Here is a 22729-nt window from a genome sequence, read left to right as displayed (position 1 = left end):
CCAACTACCTTCTGTGTAAAAAAACATGTCCTGCCCATTTCCTTTAAGCAGTTTCCCTTTCCCCACTAGTCTTTGACGTTTCCACTCTGGTAAAAATATTCTGACTGTCTACCCTATCTATGCTTCCCATAATTGTATATACTTCTATCAAGGCTCTCCTCAACCTCCAGTATTCCACAGAAAACAATCCAAGTCTGCCCAACTTCTCCTTGTAGCTAATCCGGGAAGCGTTCTGATAAATCTCGTGCACCCTTTCCAATATCTTCACATCCTTCCTACACGGGGTGACCAGAATGGCATGCAATATTCCAAATGACCTGATTTATAGGCCTAACAAATACACTGTAATGTAACTTCTGAAAAATGACCGCTCTACCCCGTGGATCAAAGGTATAAAATAAGTATCCTTTTTTTTTTTAACAAAGCTCTAATGCATAGAATAAATTCAGCTAAGAATGCAAGTTCATAAAACAGCTGACTTCAATTACCTTAGAAACTGAATAGATATTCTTGCAACCAATGTTACCATCAGGGCTGTGATAATTTACACGGAAAATTATACCTGAATAATCTGTCCTGCAATCATTTTGCAATATCAATAATGACACGGTTGTTCTTAAAGCATACTAAATCTCTGAGAAAAAGCTTCTGCCCAAATTTGTTTCTATCATAATACTGTTTAAACATCCACACTTTTGAACTGCTGTGCACATTGAAATTATTTTGTTCAGTCTAGCACTTTCCTCAGCTAAATTTCAAGATAGATTAACATATTTAACAGCCACTCAAGACATATGATTACTTTGCAAAAACAGCATGCCAGAATTAGCAAATGTAAAGAATAATCCTAACCATCCTCACCACTTATATATGTTTCTTTATCTACAACATCAACTTCAAATTAAAGCCTTAACTCACCAGTTGGGGATGGTTTTTTCCGTCTACCTGTCCCCCAGCATTAATCGGTTCTATTTCTGTCTGTGAAATGCAGGAACAGTCCTTAAAAGAGAAAAAGATCAAAACAAAATGGAGAATGTGAAAGTCAGTGGAATCAAAACCGAGATGAGAGGGAGGGAGATGTCCGAGGTGGATTGTTAGCTGATTTCAGCACAGAAAGTTGTAAATAGGATAAAGGATAACTTTGCAGTAGAAAGATGCGGGTGATAGTGAAATACAACAATTATTATTGTGATCATGCTAGTCATAATTTACATTAATGATTTAGACTCTGAGTGAAAAAGGTAATATCTAAATCTCATCTACTGTGCACCAGATAAGGCCTCCTTAATATCGGTGAGCCCAGCGAAGACTCGGGACCATTTTGCTGAATATCTGAATAACACTTCACACCAGTACAATTTAAATTCCATCTGACATTCCTTGGCCCACTTTCCCATTTGATATAGATCGTGTTGCAGCCTTCTGCATTGTCCGCAACACCACCAATTTCGGTATTATCCACAAACTTAATAATTATGCCACACGCATTCTCATTCAAATTATTTATATGACAAAAAAGATAATCTCACTAGTCACAAAATGCTCTCCCCACTGACACTTCCATCCACTTCCTCAGCTTGATTTCCTAAAGGGTCTGATGCTGCCTCCTCTTTAGTAGGGAAAATCCACACATTGCTTAAGAAAACTTTCCTGGACACATGTAAATTCTTCCCCATCCAAACCCTGAGAGCCCCAAACAATATTAGAGAATCAAAACCACCAACTACTCCAGTTTTACTATTCCTACAGCTTTCTGCGATCTTCTGACATATTTGCTCCACTATATCCTTGCAACAATTGATCATCCCTTCTTGTTTCTAAGTTCTCCTCATACTGCCTCACAGGACAATCCCCTAGGAATATCCTTTTTAAATATGTGATCCCAGATCAAAAATGCAACTCCCCCCCCCCCTCTCTTACCTCTATCAAACCCATATCATCGGTACCTGGAACATTGAACTGACAATTTTGCCCATTCTTTAACCATGTTTCTCGAATACCCATAATATCCTAATCCCATGACCCTATCCATACTGCGAGTTCGTCTGCATTACCTGTCAGGCTTCTTGCTTTAAAATAAATGCAGTTTAATCTTTTACATAACTGTTCATGTTGTTGTCTCCTAGGTCAAATGCAGATTTGTTAACCGCTGTGTGTATCATGTCCTTCTAATGCACAACAGTGACTTTCAGGTCCTGATTGGCTGATAATTTAATTCGTAGTTCCATTCTGACCCTTAATCCAGCATCCAACTAGATCTATTAAGATCAAAGTAAACTCAGCTTTTGACAATGCATTGCCTTCTACACTTGTTGACTTTGATCATTTCAGATAATGAGACTCCTAATCATATTTACACAACCTCTAGACCTATACTACTTTTTTTCAGCCAAATTTATAGCACCATCAACTCTGTAATCTCTTCTTCCTCCCACACTATATAGACCTTCAATTTTGTCCTTTCCACATCCCAACTTTTCCCTTCAGATTCAACTTTAATTGTCATTGTCAGTGTACAGTAGAGACAACGAAATGCAGCCTTAACATTTACTTTTTCTCCTTCCACCTTTGATGATAGATCATCAGACAAATATTGTCTTATTTTTCTCCACAGAAATTGCCTAGCCTTTTGCATTATTTCCAGCAGTTTCCCCACATTATTCTTATTGTTTTGCATGGCTGTATGAAGTAATTGACTGGTGCGCCAAAACATTTAACAGGATTACAGATTATTAATTTAACTGAATTCCCAAAATGCTCTGATAGGAGTTAAACTACAATGGTTTTTTTTACTCCAGGCCTGTTAATCCCAAGTTACAGGAATGTAATTATTGTGGCAACAGTTTAGACAAACAGGAGGAGGCTGCAATTATGTAACCACTTTGAGTTGACTTACCAGAAAAGACATGGAAGCTCCTGATTTGCTTGTCGGTTCACATGAGCACAGCAACCCTAAGAAGAAGAAATACTTGAAGGATGGTCTACTGCTTTATTTGGCTGATCAAAGAAAACCAAGAGCCTGGTAGGAAGATATTTCTGTATTTCCTTGGAAACGGGCCCTTAGGCCCAGCTTGCCCACACCAACATATTCCATCTACACTAGTCCCACCTGCCTGCATTTGGCCCATATCCCTCTAAACCTGTTCTATCCGTGCATCTGTTCAATTGTTTCTGAAATGTTACGATAGTACCTGCCTCAACTACCTCCTCCGTCCGGCAACTGATTCCATACACCCACCATCATCTGTGTAAAAACATTACTCCTCGGGTTCCTATTAAATCTGCCCCCCTCCCCTAGCCTTAAGCATATGTCCTCTGGTTCTCGATTCCCCTATTCTGGCAAGAGAGAACATGCGTTTACCCTATCTATTCATCTCGTGATATTGTACACATCTATAAGATTACCCCTCATCCTCCAAGGAATATAGTCCTAGCCTCCTCAACCTCTTCCGAAAGCTCAGGCCCTCAAGTTCTGGCAACATCCTCATAAATCTTCTCTGCACCCTTTCCAGCTTGACAACATCTTTCCTATAACATGCTGCCCAAAACAGAACATTATACTCTAAATGTGGCCTCACATCTTATATAACTGCAACATGACCACCCAACTTCTACACTTAATACTCTGATTGATGAAGGCCAATGTAAGGTAAACCTTTTTGACCACCCTACCTGTGACGCCTCTTTCAAGGAACGATGTACCTGCAATTTTAGATTCTTCTGCTGTACAACACTTGTCAGAGCCCTTTCATTCAATGTCCATGTCCTGTCCATGTTCGATTTCCCAAAATGCAATACCTCACATTTCTTTGTATTAAATTCCATCAACCATTTCTCAGCCCATCTGGCCAACTGATCAAGATCCTGCTGCAATTTTTAATAACCATCTTCACTATCTAAAAATACCACCCATCTTTGTGTCATCCTCAGATCTTCATATTCCAAGTACTATTGACCATTATTCCTAACTTTATTGATTTTGATCTATTAAGGCATTAGATTTTTAAATACCATTTCCTGCATTGACAAACGTCGGTGGCCTTGTCTATTTCTAATCTTTTCTAGCCTTATTTGAATCTATTTTACCCCACCTTTGGCCTCAGAAGCACCAATCATTCCTTCAATTTCATCAAGGCAGCCATGCCTCTAGTTGCCACATCCTGAAATGTTGATTCCAGTATCTTAGAATCAATAGAATCAATCCATTATCTTAGACACCGAATCGGTTTGCGCACATTAATTACATTTTCACTTAAAAGTAAGTTCAACATTATAGTTTCACATGGTCACTTTAAAGCTGACAGAGGTGATCCATGCCGTTTGAAATTAACATATTGGTATGTTATTGATCCCAGTATATACACTTACTAAATAAACTGCATCATTTGCAAAGGATGTTAACAATATTTAAGAAACGATCCGTTTTCCACAACCTCCTACTTCTCAAGAATACGCTGATCTCTTGAAAGTGGAATAAAATCTTTTACTCAAATTTTTACAAATAAAAACTCAACCAATCGTAGGCACTGCAAAATAAAAACAAAACATTGTCACCAACTCAAAGTAAATAAATCAATTCAACCACCCCTCCATTGAAGCCATCAGCTTTGCATCAATGCAAAAGGTTAACATCTTACATGTTTAAAAGTTGGTTACAAGAAACTTTATTTTGCATGCTTGCAAAAATTATTGATCCATCACAAGCTCTCACGAACTGAGACGTTTAACACATGAAGCCCTCGCACCCACCACCGCCCTTGGGCACCAATTCTCGCTCTACTGTCTGACTCTTGTCCATAGGTCAGTCACTGAGGACCCAACCTCCCCCTGCCAATCCAAGGCCTCCAACCAGGCGGCTCCAGCAATTTGGGGGAGGAGGAGTGTGTCAAAGACGGAGAGGAGTGGAGCGAAAAACAAGGCAAAGACACCCCTGCGTTTCATCCCAGGCGCAACTGCTTTCCTCCCGGTCCTTGACCCTCCCCTTCTTCTACTCCGCCGGGCTGCAGCTTGTGTCGCGATGCCTGCCCCTTCCCCCGCCCTGGCGCCTCTCTCACCTTGATCAGAGAGGGAGGGGGGGAGGTGGATGGGAGGCAGGAGAGGCCACCCTGCCGATCACCACTGTGACGTCACAGAGCCCGCCTCCCCGTCGACAGAGGGCGGGCGGGCACCTTCACCTCGCGCTGTAAATCTCGCGAGACGGCGAGGCGCGCGCGGTGGCCGTTGCGGTTTGAAACAAAGATTAAAGCGGCGGGTTTCCGGGAGCCGCGGGGGACAAGGCGCAGCAGCAGCAGCAGCAGCGAACAAAATACAACAACAAAAATACACATTACATTTCAATGTCACCGCCGACTTATCGCCCGCTGGTCTACCCGCACCACCGACCGACGGCGGAAAGACACTGAACGGCGCGCTTCCCTCTGTGTCACGGACGAGTGAGAGGGGCAAAGTGGCCTCCATTGACCATGACTGCTAAGGGTTTGATTGATGAAAGCTGGTTGACCACTTGATCTGAACGGTTAACTCACTTTCTCACACCATCGATGCTGAATGCGTGCCTGCCATTCTGTGCTGTAATTCTAGAATTCAAGCATCCGCAATCGGATTTGTCGTTATGTAATTGGTAGTTTCACGGTGTTGACAACATTGCACCAATTAGCCTCCTGAGTCCGTCGAACATTCAATGGACCGTAGCCAATTTATGACCTAACCATGCATTCACTTTTCCACCACCTCTTTTAAGATACGGAACATGAAGAATCCCTTGAAATTCATTTGATTTTTTTTCTACTTCTCAAAGAATAATTTATAACAAGGCATGAGCTCAGCTCTGTCCCATATATCCTTCAAATGTTCTCAATGGTCCTTTGCAAATAAGCCACCAGAACAATATATGAATCTCCTAGGCACAATTGACTGCTGTTCAACCTTTCAAGAAATTGTAATTGTTTTTGGAAGTACAGTAAACCCTTGTTATACCAAGAAGGGTTTCGACCCGAAATGCCAGCCATTCCTTCTCTCCAGTGATGCTACCTGTCCTGCTGAGTTACTCCAGCTTTTTGTCTATCTTTGTGAGAACAAACCGTAGTAGGGGAATGGTATCTGATATTGCCCGTTCTCTGCTATAATGAGGTGGGGATTACCAAGTAATCGTATAAGTAGTAGAAACAAAGAGATATACCATAGATGCTGGTTACAAAGTGCTGGAGTAACTCAGCTGGTCAAGCAGCATCTCTAGAGAGCAAGACGTTTTGGATCGAGACCCTCTTCAGACTCTCAGTCTGGAACTGGGCCTGGAATCTAGGTGAGTTGGCATGGGGAGAGGTGAGGATCGGTGGAGTAATTGGCCATGGCCAGAGTGCAAGTAAGGGTTGGTGGTGGCGACCTGAAGGGTGATAGTAGGTTCGGCCTGGAAGCGGCCAGTTAGATGGTGTGGGCTTGGGATGGCGTAGGCAGCTCGACCTGGCAGTGAAAGTGGGTAGGTCAAGTCAAGAGAGTTTATTGTCGTGTTCCAGATAGGACAATGATTTCATGCTCCTGTACCTTCTACCTGATGGCAGTAGAGAGATGAATGTGTGATCAGGGCTGATCACAAGTATTCAGGGTTGACATCAATATCTGCTGTACTGTAAAATGGATGGAGAGAAACATGGGAATTGAAGTCAAAGAATAGATCCGTCATCGATGGAAGAAGCTCAAGCAGCTATATGGCCTACTCCTGCAGAACATTCTCAAGGGGGAGGATGAGCAACCAGAAGTCGGGGCACATCAACACAAATGACATAGGTAGGAAATGGGAAGAGGTCCTGCAAAATGAATATAGGGAGATAGGCAAACGGTTAAAATGCAGGACCTTGAGGGTGATAATCTCTGGATTACTACCGTTGCATGTGCTAGTGGATAAGACAGATGAATGCATGGCTGAGGAGTTGGCGCAGGGGACAGGGATTCAGACTTTTGGACCATTGGGATCGCTCTAAGGCAGGGGTGACCTGTACAAGAAGGACTTCAACTGGAGGAGCATCAGCATCCTTGCAGGGAGGTTTTCTACTGCTACTAAGGAGGGTTGAAACTAGAACAGCGGGGGTGTGAACCAAAGCAACAGGTCTGCAAATGGAAGGGCTGATGAGAAAATTGAGATTATGATCTCAGGATGGACAGGCAGTAAGAAGTTCATAAACATGGGAATAATGAAGGGATGAAATTTATTTACTTCAATGCAAGGAGTTTTGTAGGTAAAGCCGATGAACTAAGCCTGGATCAGTGCTTGAAATTATGATGTTGTGGCCATCATGGAAACCTGGTTGTGAGACGACACAACTGGCACCTCAACGTGCCTGGGTTTCAATGTTTCAGACATGGGGTTGAAAGAGGTGGAGGAGTTGCTTTGCTAATCAAAGACAATGTCACTAGAACTCAGAGGACATATTGGAGGGTACGTCTACTGACGTATTATGGGTTGAACTCAAAAATAAGAAAGGAGCAATTACTCTAATGGATTATATTATAGGGTACCCAATTGCGAGCGGGAGATAGATGATCAGGTATGCAGACAGATTTCGGAAGGATGCAAGAACCACAGGGTTGTTGTGGAGGGTGACTAACTTCCCCAATAGATACAAAAGAGTCAAGAGTGTTTTATTGTCATATGTCCCAGATAGGACAATGAAATTCTTGCTTGCTGCATCACAACAGAATATGTAAAATAGTACATAATGGGAGAAGAAAAAAAGTTCAGTGTGTGTATACACATGCACACATACTCAATAAATAACAAATATTGTGCAGGGCAATAACAATAGTCAGTTGCAGTTCAGAGCTTATTTGTTGTCATGTTTAATAGCCTGATGGCTGTAGGGAAGAAGCTGTTCCTGAACCTGGACGTTACAGTTTTCAGGCTCCTGTACCTTCTTCCCGATGGCATTGGTGAAATGAGTGTGTGGCCAGGATGGTGTGGGTCCTTGATGAAGTTGGCAGCCTTTTTGAGGCAGCCACTGCGATAGATCCCTTCAATGGTGGGGAGGTCAGAGCTGATGATGGTCTGGGCAGTGTTTACAACTTTTTGCAACCTTTTCTGCTCCTGGACGCTCAAGTTGCCGAACCAAGCCACGATGCAACCAGTCAGCATGCGTTCTACTGTGCACCTGTAGAAGTTCGAGAGAGTCCTCCTTGACAAACTGACTCTCCGTAATCTTCTCAGGAAATAGAGGCGCTGATGTGCTTTCTTTATAATTGCATCAGTGTTCTGGGACCAGGAAAGATCTTCGGAAATATGCACGCCCAGGAATTTGACCCTTTCCACCATTGACCCGTTGATATAAACGGGACTGTGGGTCCCCATCCTATCCCTTCCAAAGTCCACAACCAGTTCCTTGGTTTTACCGATGTTGAGAGTCAGGTTGTTGTGCTGGCACCATTTGGACAATTGGTCGATCTCACTTCTGTATTCTGACTCATCACCATCTGTGATTCGTCGAACAACAGTGGTGTCGTCGGCAAACTTGATGATGGAGTTTGTACTATGTCCGGCTACACAGTCATGGGTATAGAGTGAGTAAAGCAGGGGCTGAGCACGCAGCCTTGAGGTGCTCCCGTACTGATTGTTACTGCGGATTAAGTGTTTCTGCCAATTCGAACTGACTGTGGTCTGTGGATGAGGAAGTCGAGGATCCAATTGCAATGGGATGCGCAGAAACTCGGTTCTGTGAGGTTGGTAATTGGCTTGGAGGGGATGATGATATTGAATGCGGAGCTGTAGTCTATAAACAACAGCCTGACGCAAGTGTTTTTATTGTCCAAGTGGTCTAATGCAGAGTGGGGAGCCAGTGAGATCGCATCCTCCGCTGACCTGTTGTGGCGGTAGACGAACTGTAGTGGGTCGAGGTTCTTGTCCAGGTAGGAGTTGATATGCACCATAACCAACCTGTCAAAGCACTTCATCACCACAGACATTAGTGCCACTGGTCTATAGTCATTAAGGCACGTCATCTTACTCTTCTCGGCATGCCCTCTTAAAGCAGGTGGGAACTTCAGACCTCAGAAATGAAAGGTTGAAATATTGACTGGGACTGAATCCGGGCAAGGGGATTAGACAGGGCAGAATTTGTTAGGTGCATCCAAGAAGGTGCCCTTAAACAGCATGTTGACAGTCCGACTCAAGGAGGGGCCATACAGGACCTTATATTGGAAATAAACTTGGATAGGTGACTGATGGTGCAGTGGAAGAATTTGGGGATAGTGATCACAACTCCATATGTTTTAAGATTGTTTTGAATAGGGGCGGATCTGAATGTTGGGGGAAGATATTTAATTGGGGCAAGGCAGATTACAATGTCATTAGACAGTAGCTAAAGATTGGGGTGGAAATAAAGCTAGAAAAGAGGAGATGAAAAGGGGGGTGTAGCTGATAGCTGATGGTTAAAGTTGCATTTAGTGTCTTGCACAAGTTGCATTTAGTGTCTTGCACAATTATGGTGAGAAATGTAAAATCTTGCCTGGAGCAGCATCACCGGCACATGGACTCAGACAACATACCAAATATAAATGATATAGAACAATGAAAAGAAAAAAATAGGACTGAGGTAGGACTCAAAGCTGTCCAACCAAGAATGAGGCGGGACACAAAGTTTGTCCAGCCAGCAAATCTTTAATGTAAGCTAACAATGCAGCTCCCTACTATTCTCCCAGGCATGGACGTTCCCGACCTTAAATAACCCCCAAGGAGCCCGTGACCCGCACCCGTCACCAAGACACGTGACTCCCACCTCCAGAGCCGAGGGTTTGCATTGCGCGTGGCTCACCACCAGCCACATGACCTACCCCCCGAACCAGAGTCACCGAAAGGGACAGGAATCAGAACGAGGCGGCCAGACCTTGTACATACGTCCCCTATGCACAGGGGACCCACCCCATAAGGACGAATTTGGGGGAACCGGAGACAGCAGATGCCCCCGACGGCAAGGCTGTGCCACCTGTACTGGCTCGCTACGGTCTAAATGGGCCAGCTTCAACCGAGCCACAGACACTGTCTCTTGCTGGCCCCCCATGTCCAACACAGAAGTCGTGGGCCAGTGCCGCAGCACCCGAAAGGGACCCTCATATGGGCGCTGCAAGGGCGACCTGTGGGCATCGCGGCGTAGAAAGAAAAGGACTGTCTGCGAGAGCTGGCGGCACATGGAACGGAGCCACAGTATGACGAGACGTCGGGACAGGAGACGGCGCCGACCCCCTCCCGCAAACGGACCAACACAGATGACGGCGGCTCCTGGGACCCACCAGCGGCCGGAATAAATTCCCCAAGAACGGTGAGCAGAACACCATAGACCAAATCAGCTGATGACGATGCCAAATCTTCCTTCGGGGCAGTCCGAATCCCCAGCAAGACCCACGGCAATGTCCATCCATTCGGGGCCCGTGAGGCGAACCTTCAAGGTGTCCTTGAGATGGCGATGGAACCGCTCCACCAACCCTTTAGACTAAGGATGATATGCCATCGAATGGTGGAGCTGTGTCCCAAACTGGGCACCCCGGTCGGATGAGATGTCCAGCAGCACCCCGAAACGGGCAATCCAATGGGCCACGAGGCCGCGAACGTACGACAGGGCAGAAGTGCCCATGAGCGGGATGGACTCCGACAAACGCATAAAACGGTCCACCACCATCAGCAGGTGCGAGATACACCGGGACGGAGGCAGTGGCCCCATGATATCCATGTGCACATGGTCGAAGCGCCGGAGAGGCACTGCGAACTCCTGAATTGGCACCCGGACGTGCCGCTGCACCTTCGATGTTTGGCACGGAATGCACGCCCGAGCCCAACGACCGACTTGCTTCCGCAACCCATGTTAAGGTTCATTTTACTTCAAACAACCAAAAACACAATAAAGTTAGTAATAAAGCAGTAAAATCTTCATTTAGCTCAGGTGGGTGTGGCAGACAACTCTCACAGTATGCAAAATACAGACTATAGAGTCACTCTATCCCCACACAAAGAGGTAATGTGCAATCAGATATATTTATACCCCAATAATCAGCAATTCAGCCATTCTGTGCCTGTTAGGATTGACAAGTTCTTCTGATAGAGGAAAGGTTAGCCCATATATGGTTCTGCTTGAAGAATCTATTTTTTGCAGAGTCAAGCACTTGTTTTTTGATCTTGTTGACGTACATTACAATCTTGTGGAGTAAAGGGTAGGAGCGAATTGTCTGAACATTTTTCTGATTGTTTATATCATAGAGAAAGACTTTCATGTTATTGTGCTGTTATCTCGCTAGTGTTATAGAAGAAAGGAGAAAACGTTCATGTTATTGTGCTGTACTCTTGTTAGTGTTAATAGGAGAAAGGTTAAGCATCTATTTTATTGCTTCTAAATCTATAGCTCAATACATTTTGTTAAAAATCTTTAAACATTCTCACCCATGCCACATGAACCGCGCAGCACCCATTGCCGCCGTCGCCCTGGATAGACGGGTGGGCCAAAACATGAATAACATTGAAAATCCGACGGCGACAGGCCACCGGAACAAAAGGCCGCGGCTGCCCCGTGGACACGTCGCACAGGACGGTAATGCCGGAGGGACCCAATGGCACGTCGTCGAGCACCAAACCCGAGATCGCAGTTCGGTATGCTGGCATCTCCTCGTCTGCCAGCAACGCCGCAGCCAAGGTGGAATAGTCTATGCCTGGGGCCAGGTCGAGAACGGCTGCAATAGCCGGGCGGGACAAGACGCCCATGACCAGGTTACATTTTCCGGCGATGTGGCGGATATCGATGGTAAATTTGGAAATAGAAGTAAGCTGGCGCTGCTGCCGAATGGACCAGGAATCCGAAACCTTAGCGAAAACAAAGGTGAGGGGCTTATGGTCGGTGAAAGCGATAAAGTCCCGGTCCTCCAGGAAATACCGAAAGTGCCGTACCGCCAGGTACAAGGCGAGAATCTCCCGGTCGAACGTGCTATACTTTCGCTCCGCCAGGTTAGGCTGGCGGCTGAAAAAGGCGAGAGGCCGCCAGAGACTGTCGAACGACTGCTCCAACACGCCGCCGACCGCAGAGTCCGAGGCATCCACGGTTAGGGCTGTGGGGGTGTCGACCCGTGAATGCACCAGCATCGTCGCCAGAGGCAATGCTTCAAAAGCCACCACAGCGACATCGTCCCACTGCACATCCCGCCGCTTACCAGTTAACAAGTGGAAGAGCGACTGCATTATTCTTGTCACCGCCGGCACAAATCGTGGTAAAATGTGACCATACCCACGAATTCCTGAAGGCACCGCACTGTGGAAGGCCGCGGGAACTGGGGAATGGCCTCGACCCTGTCTGGTAGAGGAACAGCACCATGCTGCATCACCCGGTGGCCCAGAAAGTCGATGGCATGGAGGCCGAACTGGCATTTGTCAGGGTTGATTACCAGACCGTACTCGCTGAGGCGCTGGCACAACAAATGAAGGTGGGCGCAATGCTTGTCGCATGTGACTAGCCACGAGAATGTCATCCATGTAGATGAACAGGAAGTCGAGCCCCGACCCACGGTTTTCCATCAGGCATCAGAAGGCCTGCGCGGCTTTCTTAAGGCCGAAAGGCATGCGCAGGAATTCAAACAACCCGAAGGGCGTGATTATCGCTGTCTTCGGCACATCCTCCGGTCGCACGATGATCTGGTGATAACCCCGGACTAAGTCGACTTTCGAAAAGAACAGCTCCGGCCAGATGGTGGAGAAGTCCTAGATGTGGGAGATGGGATAACGATCCGTAAAGGTGGCGTCGTTCAGGTGGCGGTAGTCGCCACAAGGCCTCCAGCCCCCGGAGACCTTTGGCATCATGTGCAACGGGGAAGTCCATGGGCTGTGAGAGCGTCGGACAATCCCCATGGTCTCCATGTTACAAAACTCCACCTTCGCGATCTGGAGTTTGTTGTGGGCCAGCCTGCAGGCGCGGGCGTGAAGCGGTAGTCTCGAAGTGAGGATGTGGTGCAGCACCCATGTTTCGGGCTGGCCAAGTTGAACTGTGGGGTCAAGATTTCCGGGAAGTCGGCCAAAATTTGGGCATAAACATCCACTACCACCACCGGGTTGCAGATTGGCGTGGTGGACGCAGTAGGGCGCAAGGAGATCGCTTCCAACGTGGCCCCCTCAAGTCAACTAAGAGCGATTGCGCCTGCAGGAAATCTGCTGGGCCACGTCCGCAACGGTAAACGGCCAGGTGAAGTGGCACATGCCAAAGATAAGGGGAATGGTGTGGATGCCATACGTTCATATGGAATTGCTGTTCGCGGCAGTCAAGAGGGCCCCCGCTTACCAGAATGTGTGTCCATCCTGGACGGAGGCAAAGCGCTGACTTCCGCCTCCGTGTCCACCAGGAATCTTTGACCTGAGCACCGGTCCCAAGCATACAGGCGGTGAATCTGGCCGACCACCACGGTGATTCCCGGCAGCCGGCCCCAGCGTTTCCCGAAAACAAACAGGGCGGGCGGCATTGGTGGACCGCCGAACCCCAGCTCTGGTGGTTGAAGCACCACATTCTTTTGCCGGATTTTCCCGTAGCAAAAGGCTCAGCGGCGCCTACCGGGTGGGCGCGGCCCTAGGCCGTTGCGCCTTCCAGGGCACTGTGGACACCTGATCCAGTGCGCCCACTTCCTGCCACCTGGGCAGTCACAGCTTGTCGGCGCACTCCACTAGCGCCAGGGGGGTCGTCAAAACTCGCCCCTGAGAGGAGCAGGTGGATGTCATCCGGCAACTGCTGCAGGAACGTGTACTCAAACAGCAAGTAGGGCCGATTGCCATCCATGAGCGTGAGCATCTCCCTCATGAGGGCCGATGGCTTCCAGTCGCCGAGCCCACCCATGTTGAGGATCTGCGCCACTCGCTCCAGGAAGCTGAGCCCAAAGGTGCGGAGAAGCAGTGCCTTGAGGCCTTGGTATTTATTGGCTGCCGGCAGATTGTGCAGGTCAGGCACGACACAACCGGTTGAGCGTGCTGACGACGTAGTAGAAATGGGTTTCGTCGACTGTGATCCCGCGGATATGAAATTGCTCCTCAGCGTGTTGGAACCATACCTGCGGCTGAGAGGTCCAGAAGGTCAGTAGCTTCAGGGCGACCGCGTTCAGTTAGGCCTGGCCGGCGGGTTGAGCACTGGTGGCGTGCATGCTGTGCTCCAAAATGTCTATTTTGGAAAATTGGGGTCACCAATGAGGCGGGACCCGGAGCTGTCCCGCCAAGAATGAGGCGGGACATGAAATTTGTCCAGCCAGTAAATCTTTAATGTTAGCATGCGATACAGCCCCCTACTACTCCCCCAGGGACGGGCGTTCCCGACCTTAAAGAACCCCCAGGGAAGCCCCGTGACCCGCACCTCCCGTCACCAAGACACATGACTCCCCCCTCCAGAGCGGAGGGTTCACACTGCGCCACCAGGGGCCGCCACAGGACATTAGTACAAAATTACAATTGAGAAGCAAAGACATAACAGTGCAAAAGGTGGTCTGCGGTGTTCCATTGTTAAGTGTTTCTTTTCCTCTGGAAACCTGGCAATTTATTTGCTTGTCAGAGCTTAGAATCGCGTTTTATTGTGTGCAATATCATTATCATTCTCAGAGTGCACAATAACGAGATATGTAGGGAGATGATGTGGCATGCAGTGTGACATGAGAAAAGGCATTGACATATTTTTAGATCATCCACCTATAAAAATTTTAATATTTCTATTTCACCCCCATCTCAACTCCACCCACTTTTCAGCATCCACCCAGAATGCAAGGTTTTAAATTCCCAGAGGCTGTAGGTTGGATGTCACCAGCCCAAGTTTAACAGTGTCTGTACTTTAAGAAGTAACTAAATAAAGTAGAGTGTTTTTGAGTTACTTGATAGTGATAAATAGATGCAAGGGGGCACATGAGATTGCAGATGTTGTAATCTGTAGAAAAATAATCGGGAACAGCTGGGGGAACTCGTGGGTCACGTAGCATCTGTGGAGGGAAATGGACTGTCGACGTTTCGAGTTAAGACCCCTCAGTTAGAATAGAATGCAAGTTCCTATCACTTCAAATATTTACAAGCTAAAAATTAGACCTTTTTTACTGAAAAATAAAGGGTATCAATTAGAGGGCATCAACAACTTATGCATTAAATACATATGCTGCAAATAACAATTTCATTGCTGCTGGATTGATGCTTATAAAGTGGCAGTATATAATGTTTACAATCTGGTATAATAAACTCCTGAGAGAGTAGTTCAACATTAGTTAATTAGTAAAACATTTGTGTAAACTTAATTATGCATTAAATTAATGGATCATCTCTTCCTAAACCATCAGAATGGTTTTTATACAGATCATAGGAGGCAAATTGATTGCTGGCTCATGCTTGGTCAACTTGGCTGTTTGGATATTCCTCACGTTTTCCTGAATTGGCAGATAACAAGGTTTTTTTCCCCCACTCCTTCTTTATGCCCATTGTATTGCCCTTGAAAGGTTGTATTTACAATTTGCCTAAGCATCAATACTTACCATTATTCTTAAGTCATTGTTCCCATATTCCAATAGTGATTATACTTCACTAGTAATTAATTGACTGTAAATACTTTGAGAAGTTCAGAGGTGCTGAAAGGTAATCCCTTCCCCTCCCCACCCCGGGTCTTAGAACAGATCGTTGTACATGCACACTTGCAATCACATACACACACATTTTAAATGGGGCCATTTCTTTATTAGATCCTGTTCCATTATTGAACGATAGTATTCATTTAGGTCGTAATCCATTAAATTGTATTATAATAATAATAATAATAATAATAATAATAACTTTATTTATAAAGCGCTTTAAACAACCGCAGTTGCCACAAAGTGCTGTACATGAGAACTCATGGACAAAAAGTTATTACAAACCATTAAAAACCGTAAAACGAAGGACTAAAAACAGTAAAAATTAAAAGACATTAAAAGCACTAAGAACAGGAGCAATGTCTCAGCCAGTGTCGAAAGCCAGAGAATAAAAATGAGTTTTTAGGGAGGATTTGAAGATGGACAGTGAGGGGGCCTGTCTGATGTGCAACGGCAAGGTGTTCCAAAGTGCCGGAGCAGCAACAGAAAAGGCTCTATCCCCTCTGAGCTTCCGCTTAGACCTCGGTACCTCAAGGAGCAGCTGATCAGCTGACCTGAGGCACCGGGCAGGAGCATATAGGTGGAGCAGCTCAGAGAGGTAAGGCGGGGCGAGCCCATTCAACGATTTGAAAACAAATAAAATAATTTTAAAATGAACTCGAAAGTGCACTGGGAGCCAGTGAAGGGAGGCCAAAATTGGCGTAATGTGCTCCCTCTTTCGAGTTCCGGTCAAAAGGCGAGCGGCAGCATTTTGAACCAGCTGGAGACGAGCCAATGAAGCTCGTGCGACTCCAGAGTAGAGTGCGTTATTACCAGAATCTTGGCAGCTTTTCCTATGCAGCTGGTGAAATAAGCTATTTAAAATGCTAAAAGTGTTCTCTTCATGATTTGATCAAGATACTGAGTTTAGAGTTTTCAGAGTAGCAATACTTTATATGGCTAATTATGCTTACCCTTATTGCTATGTACATTGTCATGCCAATAATCAGCCTTTCCACATTGGTTTTACTGAAATGCTAAAAAAAAAACAAATATATTCTTTGAAAGCTAGATAAAAATTGACATTTCTAAAAATTCTCTTATCTAGACGGTCAAACTGACATATTTTGAAACTTACTGTTTACTATTAAATACGATGTTTCCACTTGCAGGTACTTACTTTATTTTTGCTGTTGATAGATATCCCGTTGTCCCCTAAGTCAACCACTAGGAAGCAAGTAGTAGCAATCGAATAACAAAAGCTTTGTTCAAAATTTTGTCTGCCTTTCAGTGTCTTTGTCGAGTACAACTCCCTGGCACAGATCTAGTTAGGGACGGAACCAGCAGTCTCCATTCACAGTGCATACAAGCTATAATGAGCAGCACAATTATCTCCTTTTCTTCTTCTTCTTAGGATTGAGGATGATTTATTCCAATCTGGTTTTGTGGACTCTGAGATTGACTGATAATGCCACTGTATACTCCCCCAACGCAATATTCCAGCACTTACTCGTTCCCCCAATGCAACGCGGGGGGGCAGGGGGGCGATTGGGGAGGGGGGTGTTTGGCCGGGGGCGGTGTGGGGTGGAAGCTTTATGGCTTTGCAATTTTAGTCCTTCTCTTGCTCAGAGCAAATTTTACAACCATGCAGATTGAAGTCTCTATGGTTTCTGAGCTGTTGTCAGGAATGTGAAGTTGGGGAATTACCTTGATTAACTTTAGAAGCTGGCCTGTAAGTGGGATTGAATTCCTTTACCACGGTGTTGAGAGTTGGCCGTAATACTTTCAAATCATATTTGGTCCGCCGATCTGGGAGGGAGGGAGGCTGTGGGCGGGCGTGGATCCGAGCGAGGCCAAGGGCGGGCATGGACCTGAGTGAGGCCACAGGTGGGCATGGACCCGAGGACCCGCGCGTGGCTGCGTGCGGGTGTGGACCCGAGCAAGGCCGCGGGCTGTGGGATTCAGTGCGACTGGGCCAGGCGAGCAGGCAAGGGGGGGGGGGGGGGGTTTACAGAACATTCCAGTGTGGCACCCCCCCTTGCAAAGAATCAGGGGTTTATGAAGTTATAACCGTTGAGATGGAGAGGGCGGCGACCCTCTCCCCTTGCAGGGGCATTGTGATGTATACAGACATACAAGATGAGACTTTTAATTGTCTACTAGACTGTGGGATCCGTTGGGTCCCAGCATCACACGGGAGGGCTGGTCCCCCAACGCAATATTCCACCTCTCCACCAATTCCAATATTGGTGGCCAGTGGGGGGCGGGCTTTCTGGAGCACTAGTATGGGTGTTGTGGGCTGAAGGGACTGGTTTCCAGAGGGCTAGTATGGACATTGTGGGCCGAATGGATTCTTGGGCTGGCGGCTCAGTCATTCAAGCCTGATGTGCTGGCAGCTCACTCACTCACAGCTTGTGGGCTGGCAGTTGACTCACGGCTATTCCTTGAAATTCCATTTCAAGCAGGGTGCAAGGCCACCAAATTCAAGCGCAGTTTCTTACCACCAAGCAGGATGCAAGGCCACCAAATTCAAGTGCTGTTTCATACCATTTCAAGCAGGGTGCAAGGCCACTAAAGACAGCGAGTCGTGACCTCTCCCTCCTCCATCTTGCAGAGACTGAGCCACGCCCACACTTCTGGGTTTTATAGTCCCTCCCATCAGAAGGGGCATGGCCGTCATGGTGTGATTGACAGGAGAGAGAATAACAACATTTATTAAACACTAATAACTCTTTTATTTTTCATCGATGGGAAAAATCCTTGGCACATGATGAGCGTAGGGGGACTCTGAGTAAGATGGCCAAAAATCACAGCCGTACGTGGTAACATTTTTCCTAAAATCAATATAAAGCGCAAACAGGAAGTGGTCAAGATTTCCAAACCAAAGGCAACACAGCTTTAGAATTTCCAAACCAAAGGCAACGCAGCTTTAGAATTTCCAAACCAAAGGCAACACAGCTTTAGCATTTCCAAACCAAAGGCAACACAGCTTTAGCATTTCCAAACCAAAGGCAACACAGCTTTAGCATTTCCAAACCAAAGGCAACACAGCTTTAGCATTTCCAAACCAAAGGCAACACAGCTTTAGCATTTCCAAACCAAAGCCAACACAGCTTTAGCATTTCCAAACTATATTTTCAAACCACATTAAGGGCACTGACAGGTCAGTAAAACCACTCACAGTTTAGTAGATATGTTTTCAGTGTTATTCATAGCTCAGACTGAGAGACGTGACCCTCTCACTCCCCCATCTTGCAGAGACTGACGGAGGCACTCAACACTTCTGGGTTTTATAATCCCTCCGGAAGGGGCGTGGCCATCAGGAGAGAGAATCTCAACATTTTTTAAACACTAATAACTCTTATCATATCTGGTTCATTGGACAACACTAAGTCTAGAATTGCCTTTTCTCTGATCGGCTCCATTACAAGCTGCTCTAAGAATCCATCTCGGAGGCATTCTACAAACTCTCTTTCTTGGGGTCCTGAACCAACCTGATTTTCCCAGTCTACCTGCATATTGAAATCCCCCATCACCACAGTGGCATTACCTTTGTTACATGCCAGTTTTAACTCCTGCTGCAACTTATACCCTACATCCGGGCTACTACTTGGGGGTCTGTAAATAACACCAATTAGTGTCTTCTTGCCTTTACAATTCCTCAACTAAATCCATATTGACTCTACCTCGTCAGTCCCTATGTCTTCCCTCGCAAGGGACTAAATTCCATCCCTCACCAGCAGAGCTACCCCCCCTCCTCTGCCCACCTGCCTGTCCTTTCTATAGGATGTATAACCCTGAATATTAAGTTCCCAGGCCCGATCCTCCTGCAGCCACGTCTCAGTAATCCCCACAATGTCATATCTACCAACCTCTAACTGAGCCTCAAGCTCATTTACTTTACTTCTTATACTTCGCGCATTCATATACAATACTTTTAATTCCTTACGCATCTCACCTTTCACATCGTTCCCTATTACACTTGGCCATACTTTCCTATCCCTTTGTGAGCTTCCTTTCCCGTTAATTCTGGGGTAATTAACCATCCCTTTACTCTCTTTCCCTTTAACTCCATCCTCGGAATAAATGTTAACTTGAACTTTCAAGGGATAATCGTTTGAAATTGTGTCTGCAATAGCAACTGATGCCACGTTATCTGTCAGTTTAAATCATGAGATTCGTAGTTTTTTTTAAACTTTTTTGGTAATGTGGGTAAAGATGGATAATCATCACAGATTCGCCATCGTCATATTGATTAGCTGAATAGTCTTGAGGGAATAAATTAATTAGTCATAAAATGATTGGGAAACCAATATTTTATGATTGTACTGAAAATCCCATGAAAAAAAGATTTTTCTAATGTTTAATAATTTGGAATTAAATTCAAAGAGCATTAAAATAACTGCATTGTTTTCATTTTCTTGCATTAATTATGAGGGAAAGGCTATTTAACCAACTGGGCTGTTGGGAAGTAGGAAACCATTTGACAAACCTGACAGGCTAACTTTATTTTGGGGAAAGTGGTGCTTATACATTCTGGGGATGTTTCTATACATGTGACAAATAAATGTATCTTGTATTAGGACAGTTTCTTGCATGTGCTTAAAAGGTGCTCACAAGTATTCGTCCAGAAATGACTCATTAAGTAAAACTTTAAAATCTAGTGATTTATCTTATTGATCTAAACTGTTATGGTTAAGAAAGAACTGCAGATGTTGGAAAAATCGAAGGTAGACAAAAATGCTGGAGAAACTCAGCGGGTGAGGCAGCATCTATGGAGCGAAGGAATAGGCGACGTTTCGGGTTGAGACCCTTCTTCAGGCTAAAGTAGGGTCTCGACCCGAAACGTCACCTATTTCTCCAGCATTTTTGTCTAAACTGTTATGGTATATCTTTATAAAATACTAGACCGAGGGAGGGGAGGAAGAGGGACGGGGGGGGGGGGGAGAGGGGGGGGGGGAGAGGGGGGGAAGAGGGGGGGGGAGAGGGGAAGAGGGAGGGGGGGAAGAGGGAGGGAGGGGAAGAGGGTGGGGGAAGAGGGAGGGAGAAGGGGGGGGGGGAAGAGGGAGGGGAAAGAGGGAGGGGAAAGAGAGAGGGAGGGGAAAGAGGGAGGGAGGGGAAAGAGGGAGGGAGGGGGAAGAGGGAGGGGGGAAGAGGGAGGGGAGAGGGAGGGGGGGGAAGAGGGAGGGGGGGAAGAGAGAGAGAGGGGAGGGGGAGAGAGAGAGAGGGGAGAGAGAGAGAGAGAGGAGGGGGTCGCAAGGTTTTTAATCAAAGGACTTGCGACAGGCGCGACTGGCAGCACGTTGGGTTTGCAGCGGGAGGGAGGGAGGGAGGGAAGGGGGAGAGGGAAAGAGGATGGGGAGAGAGAGGGAGAGGGCGGGCCTGAACTCGGTGAGCGGGCGGCTCAGACGGGGCCGACCTCGGGCGGCGTGGAGAGCCTCGGCAGCTCTCGCGTGACGATTCCCTGCGATCGTCATGCGATCAACGGAGGAATTGCAGGTTTCCCAGAGGGAGTAATGCCCCGTGCGACAATAACTGCCGCCGTCGTGTTCTACCATCGGGTGGGGGAGACGGAGTGGTTTCAGAAGCAAGCCGGTGACCTGCTGTGACCTCCCGATCTGCAGAGCATTTTGAGAACCGGGGGGGGGGGGGGTTGGAGTGACGGGCAGGTGTGGGAGTCCAGCTGCGGGAGGCGTGGCGCGAGCTTTAGTCCACTGCGGCGGGGCCCGGCGCCTGGAGGCAGGTGGGCCTCGATTGTAGCGAAGCAAGATGGGTTACTCTCACGCAAACGTGTAGTACGCTCATGGGCGGATTCATGGGTGATTATATGACTCATTTTAGCAACCAACCCCCGCCATCTTGCTTCCGGCCAAAGATTGGATCCAAAGATCCTATATAGCTCTGCTATAAGATCTTTGATTGGATCCGCAGCGAGGAGAAGGAGTGTGGGGTCCGGGGCAGCGAGGAGAGGGAGTGCGGGGGAGAGGCAAAGATCTTATAGCGAAGCCCCCTATAAGATCTTTGGGGAGAGGGGCATTGTAGTGAGGGGGCAGGCGAGGGAGTGCCGGGGGGGGGGATAAGGCCTAGCGTGTGTGAAGTTGCGGGGAGGTTTACAATGTTTCTTATTTACAATGTTTCTTATTTAATGTCCCTTGTCTAGTCTGAAATAAAGTTAATTATTGGATCAGAAGAAATATAATTGTGTGTTATATGATTATATACATTTATATAATTTTCATGTATGTGTGTTTATAAACATTTTATTCTTTAACAAGAATTAACAGAATTATGAACTAACAGAATTATGAATCTTACCCTATATCACACACAAAAAGTTCCCCCGCAATGTCAATTACCCTGCGAGTCGGGTCGGTTCCGGTTACTACAAAACACTGCTTGTGAGCCATTTAAAAGAAATGATTTAAAAAACATAAAAAAAGACAATTACCAGAATCAAATTTTAATCTTGACAAGAAGTATGAACTGACAGATTTATGAATCTAACCCACACAAACTGTTGCCCCGCAACATTGATTACACTGCGGGTCGGGTCAGGTAGGCTCAGGTTACTAAAATGGGCGTGGAAAAATGCCCATGATCCCCTCCATAGCGTACTACACGTCAGCCCATTGCATTTCGCAGGAGTAGCCTATCTTGCTCCGCTATAAGATCTTTGCGCTATAAGATCTTTGGGTGTGGGAGTCCAGCTGCTGGGAGGCGTGGCGCGAGCGTACTTGGGCTGGCCGCGGGGCTTTAGTCCACGGGGGGGGGGGGCGGCGCCTGGAGGCAGGTGGGCCTCGATTGGTGGGAATGTGGGCATTGTGACGTCAGCAGCTCAAGATCTGGCGAAATATTGACCAAGGAGTGGATTTCTGAACTCGTAAGATAAATCCCTACCGAAATTGTAAAAATCTCCGTGTTTTTGCGTCAGGTTTTTGAGGCAATATGTTTCAAAGGCAAAATGCCGTACACCCACACACACAGAGTTTTAAAAGTATATAGATTATTTAGTAAAAAAGGAACTGCACATGCTGGTTTATACAAAAGATAGAAACAAAATGCTGGAGTAACTCAGCGGGTCAAGCAGCATCTCGAGAAAATGGATAGGTGGTTTTGGGTCTGGACGCTTCTTCAGACTATCTTCATAAAATATTGGTTT

General features: G+C 46.5%; 1 protein-coding gene across 7 annotated transcripts in view; it reads right to left on the bottom strand.

Annotated features, from left to right (window-relative positions):
- Positions 1-5140, bottom strand: part of stradb (STE20 related adaptor beta) — a 38533-nt gene extending 33393 nt beyond the window's left edge. The window contains exons 1-4 of one of the 7 annotated variants that reach the window (XM_033024382.1): positions 5055-5132; positions 4369-4526; positions 2897-2952; positions 919-999 (exon numbers count right to left, since the gene is read on the bottom strand). In XM_033024382.1, the coding sequence (XP_032880273.1) occupies positions 919-999; positions 2897-2908 (93 nt within the window). In that variant the 5' untranslated portion in view covers positions 2909-2952; positions 4369-4526; positions 5055-5132. Of the gene's footprint in view, positions 1-918; positions 1000-2896; positions 2953-4368; positions 4527-4637 lie in introns of all 7 variants that reach the window. The other 6 variants (XM_033024381.1, XM_033024383.1, XM_033024385.1 and 3 more) reach the window with 6 other exon arrangements.
- Between the last annotated feature and the right edge of the window lie 17589 nt (positions 5141-22729).

This window comes from Amblyraja radiata, chromosome 7 (genome assembly GCF_010909765.2).
Source record: "Amblyraja radiata isolate CabotCenter1 chromosome 7, sAmbRad1.1.pri, whole genome shotgun sequence".
Classification (NCBI taxonomy): domain Eukaryota; kingdom Metazoa; phylum Chordata; class Chondrichthyes; order Rajiformes; family Rajidae; genus Amblyraja; species Amblyraja radiata.
The sequence above is the reverse complement of the archived record's forward strand: the minus strand, read 5'-3'. Positions and strand labels throughout refer to the sequence as shown.